Genomic DNA, 12,395 nt, shown 5'->3' on the forward strand with positions numbered 1-12,395 from the left:
AGCCTGTTTACAATAGAGAATGTCCACACAATGCACAAGAGTAAACAAAAGGCCTAGAAAATGAGCTGGGTTCATTTGGTCAAATCTTACCAATTCTTCTTGTGACTTGAAACAAATTGCTTCTCTCCTGCCTGCTCTCGCCTCTGGGCAGTTTGTCTAGTTGCAGTATATGACAATTGTATGAAAAGCACATATGTCTGTACAAATGATAGCTTATGTCTCTACAGGAAAAATATTATTCTATAAATGCTAAGCATTTTCTATTTTTATTAGTTAGATGTAGGTATTGGAAGCTAGAAGCAAACAGCAGTACAGAAATAACTTTAACATATGGATATAATTTGTATTAAATTGGGCATTCACTATGCGAACTCACTTACAGGCTCTTTTTTCTTCTCCTGGACTAACTGTCCTTTGTGCTGGACTGAATTAGGTGTAGGACTTGAAGCTTCTTGATAAATTCTGAGATGCTGACCCTGCCAAATCCTTGGCAAAGACCAGGGGACCTCCCTCATTTGGCACTGAAAAGCAGACATGTTGCTAGCTTTCTGTTTCAGTTATAAGTCGTCTTGGATATTTGTGTTAATCTGGAATTTTCCTATGCAGAACCAGCCACATTTCTCCACAATGTACTTCTCTGGTTTTAGTCCATACTACTCAATCCCTTTGACTTTTTTTTTCTTTTCCTGTTGAAACTGCAAGACTCTCAGTCCTGAATTTAATTTTACTGGAAGCACAAGGAAAAGAGTGGGGCCCTTGCATTTCGTTTTGACTCTGAAGTTTTTCCCTTCTGGGCTGATGTTGCTATGGACTCAGTAGAATCACAGAATCATAGAGTAGTTTGGGTTGGAAGGGACCTTAAAGATCATCTAGCTCCAAGCACCCTGCCATGGGCAGGGACACCTTCCACTAGACCAGGCTGCTCAAAGCCCCATCCAACCTGGCCTTGAACACTGCCAGGGATGGGGCATCCACAGATTCTCTGGGCAGCCTGTTCCAGTGCCTCACCACCCTCACAGTGAAGAACTTCTTCCTTACATCTCATCTAAATCTACCCTCTTTCAGTTTAAAGCCATTACCCCTTGTCCTATCACTACATGCCCTTGTAAAATGTCCCTCTCCAGCTTTCTTGTAGGCCCCCTTTAGGTACTGGAAGGCTGCTATAAGGTCTCCCTGGATCCTCCTCTTCTCCAAGCTGAACAGCCCTAACTCTCTCAGTCTGTATTCATAGGACAGACGCTCCAGCCCTCTCATCATCTTTGTGGCTCTCCTCTGGACTCGCTGCAACAGGTCCATGTCCTTGTGATGTTGGGGGCCCTGGAGCTGAACGCAGTACTCCAGGTGGGGTCTCACGGGAGTGGGGTAGAGGGGGAGAATCACCTCCCTCAGCCTGCTGGTCACGCTTCTTTTGATGCAGCCCAGGATACGGTTGGCTTTCTGGACTGCAAACGCACATTGCCAGGTCATGTTGAGCTTCTTGTCAACCAACACCCCCAAGTCTGTCTATGCAGGGCTGCTCTGAGTCCACTCATCACCCAGCCTGTATTTGTGCTTGGGATACAAGTACAGTGTTTAGGTTGCAGCTTTCAAATGCGGGCCCAGCAACAACTGTGGCTTAGCAGTGTTTTAGTGAACTTTCTCAGATAGGTTGTGCAAACCCTGCTTTTCTGCACTGTTGTATGCAAAAGGCCCGCTTCTGCTGTGGGCTTTTAAATTAGAAGGGAGGAGTCTGTCACGAATTGCCTGTAGTTAGGTGCGCTGGTTTTGTCTGGGATAGAGTTACTTTTCTTCACGGTAGCTAGTATGGGGCTATGCTTTGTATTTGTGCTGAAAACACCGTCGATAACACAGGGATGTTTTTGTTATTGCTGAGCAGTGCTTACACAGAGCCAAGGCCTTTTCTGCTTCTCACCCCACCCCACCAGCGAGCAGGCTGGGGGGGGCACAAGGAGTTGGGAGGGGACACAGCCGGGACAGCTGACCCCAACTGACCCAAGGGCTATCCCAGACCATATGACGTCATGCTCAGCATATACAGCTGGCAGAAGAAGAAGGAAAGGGGGGATGTTCGGAGTGATGGCGTTTGTCTTCCCAAGTAACTGTTACGTGTGATAGAGCCCTGCTTTCCTGGAGGTGGCTGAACACCTGCCTGCCCACGGGAAGTGGTGAATGAATTCCTTGTTTTGCTTTGCTTGTGCAGGTGGCTTTTGCTATACCTGTTAAACTGTCTTCATCTCAACCCATGAGTTTTCTCACTTTTACCCTTCCGTTTCTCTCCCCCATCCCACTGTGGGGGGGTAGGGGGAGTGAGCAAGTGGCTGTGTGGTGCTTAGTTGCCAGCTGGGGTTAAACCATGACATTAGGTAGGAAAGAATATAATGATGAAACACAATCCCTTCTTCCTTGGTTCAGAACAAGGTGTGTGCAAAGGGGGGCGATAGACCCTTCACCCACACGCATGAGCAAATGGTCATGGAAGCAGCTTGCCAACACTGTATACAAGCGCTAGAACAAGCAAGGCAGGGTGATCTCTGATCTTTGGCATTATGCACAGTGGGATGCCCAGGTGGTTGCTCTGTTCTTGTGTATAGATTACTGCTGTTAAGCTATTTATAGGCAAGTAAATAAGAATCTAAAGCAGCTTATCTTTTCTTCTTGGCACAGTGCCGTTATGGTGATCTCTTAGTTGGCGTATGTTGTAATGAAGTGCTATATGATTCAGCGTAGCTTTTCAGGGCTGTGTCGTAGATTCATCTTGCGCTGCTGTTCCCTGCATGCTGCAGTAGGAACTCTTCTCCCACGAGGGCCTGGCCGTGTGAGCCTGCCTGCCTGACCCCTACAGCCATGTCGTATAGCCAGTTACAATCTGCTCTTTTGATTCATGTTCAGCGTGGTTCAGATGCTCTTTGCAAGATCTTGCTATTTTCCTTTTGCATGTGCTTGAGACAAGCATGCAAATGCTTCTGATCAAGAAAATCCCAGCTATGAATGCAAAGTAGCTGCCATAAATTAAAAACTGGGAGGGGGAGAGAAAAAGGCAGAAGAATTAATGAAAAACACATTAGGGAAACGCTGCTGCTTCTGGAGATGACAGACACTCTATTATTTTGTTTACTTGTGTTCTGGCGCAGTTTCTCTATGTTCAAGTTTTTGCTTTGTGAGTAAGCAAAATCTTAGCTTTTCCAGCAAACAGCAGATCTTTGAGGAATGAAGAAATGCCCCTTGCTTCCAATCCTTATGTCTCTTAATAAACATCAGAGGGGGGGAGGGATAGGAACAGCGTTTTTTTTTCTATTAATGCAAATGTAGTAGCTTCATTACCCACATAGTCATGAATATTATAAGTGAAGAGTCTGACTTGGTCCTTTTTTGCTCTTGCACATTTCAGTACTGCCACCACACTGGCTTCAGTAAATATACCATGACTTTGTATCAGTATTTCCAAGAACAGTGGCAAGGCTATTTATGAAGTCCTACATATTCCTGTCCTTAATTTTAAAGTTTTAATTTTTGGTGTTTAATTCAGTCTTTAATCTTTTAAAGTAATTTTTGCCTTCTCTCTGCAGAGTATCTGAATAGGTTTAGTCATCTTCCAATCTGTGGGAGTAGGAAGCTGCCCCAGCTGAGATCTCATCTGAGAAAATGCGGAAATCAGTACATTTCAGTTGACTCCAACATGAGTGGAACCGAGCTGACTGAAGTTAGGGACACTATTGTGAGATAGGATATCCAACCCCAAATTAAGTGCCCAAACTATGGGCAGAAAATTCTATTATTCACATTGAGATACAGACCAGGTTTGCTCCTGAGGTGGAGTTAGAAGGCAGGAGTCCTTTTCACTTGAGCTGAAATAACTCCAGTAATGCAGGCTGTGTCTCATGGTCTTGAACTCCCCTAACAACATATGGTCATGTTGATTCCGCATCTGAGAAAACCAACCTGAATTTTTGGGCAGAGAGGATGTTATTCAGTGTCCTGTTAATTAGCAAAAGCTGGTCAGATAGCAGGGCCTGATTATTTATGTTCTGGTGTATCTGCCTTTAAAGTGTCAAAGACCAGCATCTGTAATCCTAAATGCTGCACTAAAAGGCAAAAGGGAAGAATGATGGCTGATACGAGGGAAGAGCAAGACGTTTAGATTTCCATAGAAGAAAGAGGGATTTAAATTGTCCTTTGGCATAGCAATTTCTTTCTTGGTAAACTTTTGAAGATGAATTCGCTAAGCAGTAAATAGGAAGTAAGTTAATAGCACTTACCTGAGTTACTATGCCCAGTCCCAGGCCTCTTGAATCCACGACGACTACTGTAAGAATGGTCTGAATCACCAGTGCAACGAAGTTGTTGAATCCAAACATCAAGGCATAGCGTTCCATGCTCAGATTGACTGCAATCTGGAACCTAATGTGAGAGTGGCAGGTCAGTGACTTCACACTGGGTGGAAAGCTGTTGCTCTCCATTTAGTTGATGAAGAGAAACGATTCATGCAGATGATATATATCGGGGACAGAGTAAATGGTGCTTCATTTGTTTGTTTGCTTCCTTGCTTTCTCTAAAAAAATGTCTTGACTATCATAGTGTATTTTGATGTTTTTGTACTTGTCTGTGTTGCTTTTCCAAACCATGTTATCAGGTGATCTGCTTTAACTAGTAGAATATCAGATCTCTTTAACCTTCCCCTTTGTTCCTTCTCTACCTTCACAGACTGTGCCAGACAGGTTGTAAGGCCTCCGTGGTTGGAGGCTTTCAAAAAGCTGGCCAGACAAAACCATGACCTGATCTGGCATTGGCAGGGGTTCTGTCCTGGCTGGGAGGTTAGACTAGAAGGTCACTATGGGTATCTTCTAACCAACTTTTCTGTGATGATGTGAATAACTTTTTTTCCGTTGTGGCTTGACAGTGGAGGTAGCATACTGTTTATTTCCATCAAAAGCCTGTAGATTTTCCTTGCAATACCTTTTTTGACAATAATCAGAACATTTCTTGCAGTATTTGTCTCCACAGTTTCTATCTGAACAAAAGGGTATTATTCCTGCAGTACTCTCTTCAATTATTTTTAGCAGGGTTCTTTTGTGCAAGCTTTTACTTTTTTTTTTTTTTTTTTAGAATATGTTGAAATAGTCCAGGTGTGATCCACTATAATGTACTAACAATCCACCAAAATGAAAATAGAGGATTCGCTTGGCTTCATTCAAGATAGGCATAATCTTGTCATGCATTATAGTTTTAGCAGGTTTTTTTAAATGGTATCCAAATAATTTTGGGGTTTGACATAAAAATACATCTGGTATTTTTGTTAATGAAATAATGTGGTATGTCTAAAGACATTCCAATCAATAAAATAACTGGAGTAATAAAAATGGTTTATATTTAACACAGATTATATATAATTTTGTTATTTATATTATTTCTGGTTTTCTATTTCTGACAACAGAATAGCTTGGTCTCCTAAGAGATCTTGTCTGAGTTTATACGTCCAATGTTCTCTTTTATTCCTTCTTAATATCATAATATTATTAAGGATTTTATGTTCAAAGGTATGTTGGGGAACACTCTATGCCAAATCTTTTCTTGCATTCATGCGGTTCATAGCATGCTAAAAAGCGTATCAGCAAGGTGGTCTAGACATAAGGGGATCTTAAAGGATGGTTGTTAAGGCATGCTTGTCCTTATTGCTCACTTTGCATCTTCCATGACAGGAAGGAGGAAAATAGCTCATATGTTTTGCTGTTACCATTGCCTTTAGTAACGAAGACATCTTGTACCTTGTTTAATTTCTGCCTAGGTAAATGTTCAATGTCCTTTTGATAATTTTTCTTTTATGTTTGTTTAGAAGAATGAAAACAACATAACTAGACATTTAAGCATCCTCGTCTTTACCTAAACTGTTATGTCTAGCATTAGATCAGCTATCTCTGACTAAAAGGAGGGATGCCCACAGTAAACTTAAAGTATGGTTAGTATTCTGTGCATAATGGCAGCACTGTAAGGTTTTATACTTACGTTGCTATTGTTATAAGGAGCATATAGCATGCTTTGAAAATGAGATAGCTGGTGTAACATGCCCAGATGTTGGTAGTGAAGTGCATGAGAAATAAAGAACCAGCATTTATTGCAGAGAAGATCCCTAAAGCCAGTTCTCCAAAAAGGTCCCAGTTAATTTTCATATATTGTACTACAAAAGATGTTACCGAGCCTAGAAAAAGAGAAAAAAAAAAAAAAAAAAGTAGTAAATGTTGTATCTGTTCTATAACCTATATCACCAAGTCTTGCCACCCTCACATGCCGAAAAGCAACGCTGAATAATGAAGCAGAGTAGTTCTGAAGTGTTTTGAAAGCATTTCTAATCACTTCTGAAGTCATGCAGATGACTGGTCATTTTTAGACAACTGCATAAATCAAATCTCTGCCATTCCTTTCTTAACGTTTTATTCTACTTCACAGGATAAACTGTTATGTAGAAGGATTCATTATTTAGCTGTCTGTACCCCAGAATGTCTCTCCTAGGGAGAGAATTAGGAACACTGGAGCTCAAGAAGAACAATTCTTCCAGCTTCTACTAGCTTACTTTATAGCTAAACTAGTAAACCTTATAGCTTAACAGTTTAGCTCTGTGCAGCTTATAAAGGGGCTAAGCTGTCAAAAAAGGGAGTTTTGTGAGGTATCAAGTGAGTATCTTCAGGGAAATGAGAAAGGATAGGCACGGTTTCCTTTTGTTGGGCCTGCTACAGAGATGCACCTGTTGTGAAGGTAAGCCACCTGACTCCATCTCAGGGGTCTCACACAATTTTAAAACTTCTACACCTCTACATTTAGAAATAGGCAATTCCATGAGAAAGAGGAATGCATCAAGAAGTAGACACTGCAGGATTTAAGTGCTCTCAATTCGAGATTCGATTGGTCTGTTTAGTTGCCTACCTCAAGACAAGAGTAATTTTTAACCTTAGAAGTATCTGTTTCTCCTTAATGACTATAAAGTGTATCCTGAATGACCAGGTATGATGTAGGCATGTTTATTTTCCCTGGTGGATCACACCCCAATGTCTTGTGCAAGTTTTCTACAGCAGCACAATATGAATATGAGAAATGCTGTCAAGTCGGGGTGGTATCCTCTGATGTAACCTTTTGATAACATTACTTTGAGTATGTGGTGTGGGCATCTGCTTCCAGTGCAAAAGCGTAATGGTTAACATCAGTAGTGTAATGAATTGAATAAGGTCTTTTTCTGCAAATCTCTGTATCTTGGCATGACTAAAATTCTTCCTTCTGTCCTGCTGCATGAGAGTATTTCACTAGAAAAAGATCTTAATGAGAGGATTATGTTCTTTTTGTGTAAAATATTTATGAAAAACTTCTCTCATCAGTGTAAGCTGATACCATTGTTATGGGAACTGTGTGATACTTGTTTGGGAAAAAAAAAACCCCAAACCCAACAACCTCATCCAAAGAAACACAGGTGCCTCTGAAAGAATGTAGCAGCTGGATGTAAAGTCTGTGTGACTTGTACACTCTCTGCATACTGGTAGGGTAAAGTTGGGTGTCCCAGTCCTGAAGAAAAATAACATAGCTCGCATTTAAACTGTTTTGTACATCAAAGAACTAGGTCTTGAATGCACAATGCATACACTGGCTTCCTGGAGCGTCTGCAAGGGAATAGCACTTTAAAAGTGTTCTAAAGTAAAACTTCAGAGACTGCGTTTGTGATCGATGCTTAGACACTAACTTACTCAGAAAAGTTGCTATTGCTTCAACAGCTCCATTGTACACTGCAGAGCTGTGAGAGGGGGCTCTGAAGTCCCACAGCACTTGGATATAATTCAGAACCTGGTTAAAGCCTGCTGTAGCCAGAGCCCACCACAGGGACCAGTACAGAAGTTTCCTAGAGCTGTAGCAATCCCTCAGGTCCTTGCTCAGCTGCACCAGTACACGAAGCATGTGATTCTGGGGCTTGGGATTATCAGTCTGCGGTTCAGGTGCTGGTCCCCTGTCAGCAGATACAGAGCTCTTGTCCTCTCGGCAGCTCGAGGGCCTGTCGGAGCCGACTGTAGCCACCACTTTTTCTGGTCCGGGGAGAGTTTCTGTGACATCTTTCCTGTGGAAGAACATACTCTTTTGGGGCATTGGGAGAAAAAAGGAACAAACAAATGCCAGGGACACGGAAGCCAAAGTAATGGCATTAAGGTGAAAGTAGGATACATCTGCTAAGGAAACCAGCAGCTGTCCTAGCACGGCCGCAAGGGTGGCTGCAACAAGAGTGATACTTCTGCAATAGCTCGTCACTCTCTGATAGTGATCGGTGCTGACGACACTGTAGATGTAGGCGTAATAGGCGACCTCGGTGGCTGTCACCATCCCGTAGAAGAATTCCACCACCTGCATGGCCACCACTCCGTGTGCGAAGAGGAGCAAGAGCCACGTGATGATGAAGCTGACGCCCTGGAGGAGGAGGACGGGCTTGTAGCGCACGTAGTCTGTAATCAGGAAGACTGGGAAAAGGAGTGCAAGGTAGGAGTATGTCCAAACAGGGAAAATCCGGTTGGTAACCTAGGAAAGAAGAGGAAATCTCTGTGTTGTTATTCTTGGGGAAAGGAAGTTCATTTATTTTAAATGGTTTTGTAGAGGGAAGGTTTTGCTCTGAGGGAATTAATAAAATATATAGCCACATTGAAGCAGCATGTGACTGTTGAACAGGCAAATGGATCTTAAATCCATTAAATGAATCTTCTATTTACGCCATCTGCTGCAAATTCTAACCTGCCAAAGCTGGTTACATTTGTGCTTTTTTTGGTTTTTATCTTTGTTTAATAACTTTGTTTAAAGTTTTACTTTTTTTATTTTTGCTGATCCATGTAAAAGAAAAGGCAGAGTAAAGCCATACCTCATCTATGGTCAGGTTTTTATCTGGTCCTGTTAAATAGGGTGTTAGGAAAGGTTCTGATGGTTTCATCATGTAGAAGAATCCACAGAGGCAGAGGATCAGGGTGGGAAAAGTCCAGGTGTTGCTTTTCTCTTGCTTCCAGCAGCCCATGGCCTCTGCAGCAAAGCTGAGGAGGAAGTTTGTAAGAAGGATGATACTGCCCACACAAGTGCAAAGTTGTCTTCTAATTGATTTTTATTTTGTAGTTTCTAATGCTAAGAAGTGCTCTTTAGAGGCTGGCAGTTGGAAAACATTTTTCTTCGTAACTTTAAAGTGAACAGCTTTTCCTTACATTCATCTGCTCTTTCTCTGTCTTTGTAGATAGTGTATAAAGAATGACTTGGAAGATCTTTAACTGGGAGACAAATTACACTGTCATTCAGTCTGCACTGGCTAAGTTAACCACAGGAAAAGCTTACCTAGACAAAAGTCACTGAAGACAGCTGAGCACTGAGATTTCACACACCACCATGACTGATCGCAGCCAACAACCTTGTTGAATGACAAGCAACTAGTTCACAATTGCTGTTTCTTCTCCTTCGCCTCCTAGATGTGCATGGCTTTCCTGTTATGGAGAGCCGGCAACTTTTGAGCCTAGCAGATGAGAGTCGCTAATAAATGCAGAATGGATGTCAAACCAGATCCTCAGCTGGAATTAACTGCATCAGAAGTCCAGTTTGGATACAGACATCCTATTTTCAATCTGTAAAAACTATTTGTGGTTACTGAAGGTAATAGTTCATGATGAATGAAATGAAGCAGATATTTTAGTTCTTGTCTCTAGATGAGACTTATGGAATAAATTAAACTTTGCAACTCTACTAGACAGAGACCAAAGAGAAATCAAAATGGGTGTAATGGGGGGCATGCAAAGGAAACAGTAAGTTATATTCCATATTCATGTTGGTGTAGGCAGTGTCAGGAATCTAAACATGTACAGTGTATCTTTTGGAGCCCTCTGAAGGGTGCTTGTTACTAGCTGGGATTTCCATCACTCTGCTTTTGACTTTTACCTATTTACCTCCTGAGAACTTTTTTTTTTCAGGCAAAAGTTTTAATCTTAAAAATGAAGTGTTCTGCAGGCCGTGTTTTTCCTCAAACTTTCTTGTAAAAGCTGAAGAAAGATATCTTCCAAAACAGCCAAAAATATTCATGTACCTGTTGACTACGCCACTCCATACTGGATGGGCAGAGGATCCTCTTAGAGAGTGTGATATATAATGTATAAAACAGCAGGCATTATGCTGCTTCTTTTCTGACTTCACACCATGATAGCACATTTTACTAATGGCCTGATGCACTAAGAAATGGGTGCAGATCAAAGGGAATTTGAATTATTTCATTTTATGCATAACGGCTGAAACCATTGACATTACAGGATTTACAGCAGAAATGAACTTAGCTCTGTGTCAGCTCCGTAGTGTGAACCACTAGATGGCAAGATGACCCCAGCAAAGAAAAAACGTGTACAGGAGGAATGTGAGACACATTCAGAGTGCTCAAGGAAAGAAGCATTTCTGCCCCTCCTTCCTCCCCAGTTGTTGTAATAGCACCTGCTGCAAAATATGGCTTTGGTAGGGCCAGTTTTGGCCCTGCCCAGGATCACTTAGTCACCACAACATCCCCTCGCTCTCCTTTCACAAGATAATCATTAAAGTATTACACCACCCTAACACCACATGAACGCTTCATGTGAGGTTCTGAGAAAGGCATCAAGAAGAGGGGGGATGAAGAGCATCTCTAGCATTGTAATGAAGAACATTTGTACAAGTTAGCTCTGTGACTTAGCCAGGTTATATTTTTCCCTTCCCAGCCTAGAATCTCTGCTCCAGTCTGTTTCAGGCCTTGCCATGTTTGCTCTCCCCCCGGCAGGCTCTGTGACACAAAGGCAGCAGATTTCATGAATCCTTTCAAAATGTCCTGCCCTTTGGGAGATGAGTGGGGCAAACTGCTGTATTCTCAGGGCTTGCAGAGTGCTGTGCGCTGTACCTCTGATGCTGCCCATCTGTGTCAGGCCTGTGCCATTGTGTGCAGTAATTTCTGTTTTGAGCTACATAAAGAAAAATTTTAGGTGTGGTCACTGCATCCCTTCAGTCCCAGCACATGCACTGTTTGGGGTTTTCTGCTAGACATGTATCTCTGTTCTGTAGATTTACTCTTTGAGGCACCTGTGTTAGGCTGACAGATAAGTCAGACGAGAACTTCTCACCTGATTTAAGCAGCTGTGCAGGAAAAACCTGCCACTGATGCTGAGCCAGAAAACACAGTGGGCTGAGGGCTTTCAGGGGCAGCCCACTCTGCCCTCAGGGAGTGAAAGGTGGGTGCCACTGTATCCATAGAAGGGTGTGCCCTCACCTCGCACCCCAGCCCTTTGCTGTCGGTGAAGGGCTCTGCTGCAGCCCCAGCTCAGCTATGCCAGCTGCTGGTATAATTGTTCCTTTCTGCATTTATAACCACAAACCTCTGACAATGAGATCTGTACCCTGGTGCTTAAGGGGAAAGAATCCAACTTGTTCCCACTCAGTCACCCCTTATGGTCAATTTGTCTTTTATAAATCTAGGTTTTTCTTAACTTTTGGAGAGACGGCAGGATGCTTTGGTGGTGTTCTGCAGTAAAACAACCCTCTGTTTCTCATTTCCCCTATCAATTCTTGGTTAGTGCCGGAGCTGTCAGCTCTTCTCCCACACAGCCTGACCCAGCCCCCCAGTTCCCCACCAGACTGCTCTCTTCTTTCCTCCCTCTTTCCCTTGCCACTGCAGGATTTCTGATTTCCAAAGTTCATGTATAATCATACCTTGTGTGCTGGAGCTCTTCCTTTCTTACTTCTAAGGGAAAGGTTCCCTTTTAGTATTTCCAGTCCTTCTTCTGGCTGTCCTGTGTGTATTGCAGCTACTGGACTCTATTTGGTTTTTGTGCTTTTCCTGTTGTTCTGGTATTTCAGCTTGCTCCGATGACACCTCCTTTGAAAACATTTCCAGCTGGCTTGCTTTCAGCAACCACTTTCAGCACCCTTAAAGGAACAGCCAGATAATCCTGGCCTGTCCTTGCCCAAAGGCAGCAGTAAATCGAGACCCAAACTACAGTTTGGTGCTTGACTGGCACAAAAGCAATAGAGCTAATCCTGTTCCCAAAGAATTTTGGATCTATTTGACAGGTACGTGGCTTGGGACCCACCTGTGCCCCAAACTGGTCTATATTAAAGACGGAGCAGTAGAGTTGAGCGAGAACAAATACCAGTGTTGTAAGATTTAAATGTTTCCCCACTAAATATATGGGGTTTCATACTATTCTGGAAGGTTTAAACAGTAGAACACTCTGCTTTGCTTCCCCCTTGACTGTTGTTTGTTAGCAAATTTCTTAGACCTTTTTCTTAGGCAGGTTCTCACAGTCCTACTGAAGATGGATATGGCCCTATAGTCATCTTCAGAAGATCCTGTGGGACCCACAATAGCAAAGGATACTATCTCAAATGTACAGATT

At 42.6% G+C, this 12,395-nt stretch overlaps 1 protein-coding gene across 3 annotated transcripts; it reads right to left on the reverse strand.

The window, feature by feature from the left end:
- Positions 1-233: 233 nt before the first annotated feature.
- On the reverse strand, positions 234-11,857 carry LOC128149627 (thiamine transporter 2-like). 3 transcript variants are annotated; one of them, XM_052805061.1, is made up of 6 exons: positions 11,710-11,857; positions 8,876-9,030; positions 7,725-8,541; positions 6,001-6,193; positions 4,257-4,398; positions 234-3,016 (listed from the first exon to the last, which is right to left on the reverse strand). In XM_052805061.1, the coding sequence occupies exons 2-6, from the start codon at positions 9,023-9,025 to the stop codon at positions 2,837-2,839; spliced, it is 1,482 nt and encodes a 493-aa protein (XP_052661021.1). In that variant the 5' UTR covers positions 9,026-9,030; positions 11,710-11,857; the 3' UTR covers positions 234-2,836. The 3 variants fall into 3 exon arrangements, with proteins under 3 accessions (XP_052661021.1, XP_052661020.1, XP_052661022.1); XM_052805060.1 differs by having other exon boundaries at positions 8,876-9,041; XM_052805062.1 differs by lacking the exon at positions 234-3,016 and having other exon boundaries at positions 3,872-4,398; positions 8,876-9,041.
- Between the last annotated feature and the right edge of the window lie 538 nt (positions 11,858-12,395).

This window comes from Harpia harpyja, chromosome 12 (assembly GCF_026419915.1).
Source record: "Harpia harpyja isolate bHarHar1 chromosome 12, bHarHar1 primary haplotype, whole genome shotgun sequence".
NCBI lineage: Eukaryota > Metazoa > Chordata > Aves > Accipitriformes > Accipitridae > Harpia > Harpia harpyja.

Bases quoted from the DNA above. Each gene is read 5' to 3' on its own strand.
- LOC128149627 (XM_052805061.1), bottom strand. From the start codon at position 9,025: ATGGGCTGCTGGAAGCAAGAGAAAAGCAACACCTGGACTTTTCCCACC. The intron at 8,542-8,875 runs GTATGGCTTTAC...CTTCTTTCCTAG, and splicing joins AAAACCTGACCATAGATGAG to GTTACCAACCGGATTTTCCC. The intron at 6,194-7,724 runs GTAAGTTAGTGT...CTCTTTTTCTAG, and splicing joins AGCAATAGCAACTTTTCTGA to GCTCGGTAACATCTTTTGTA.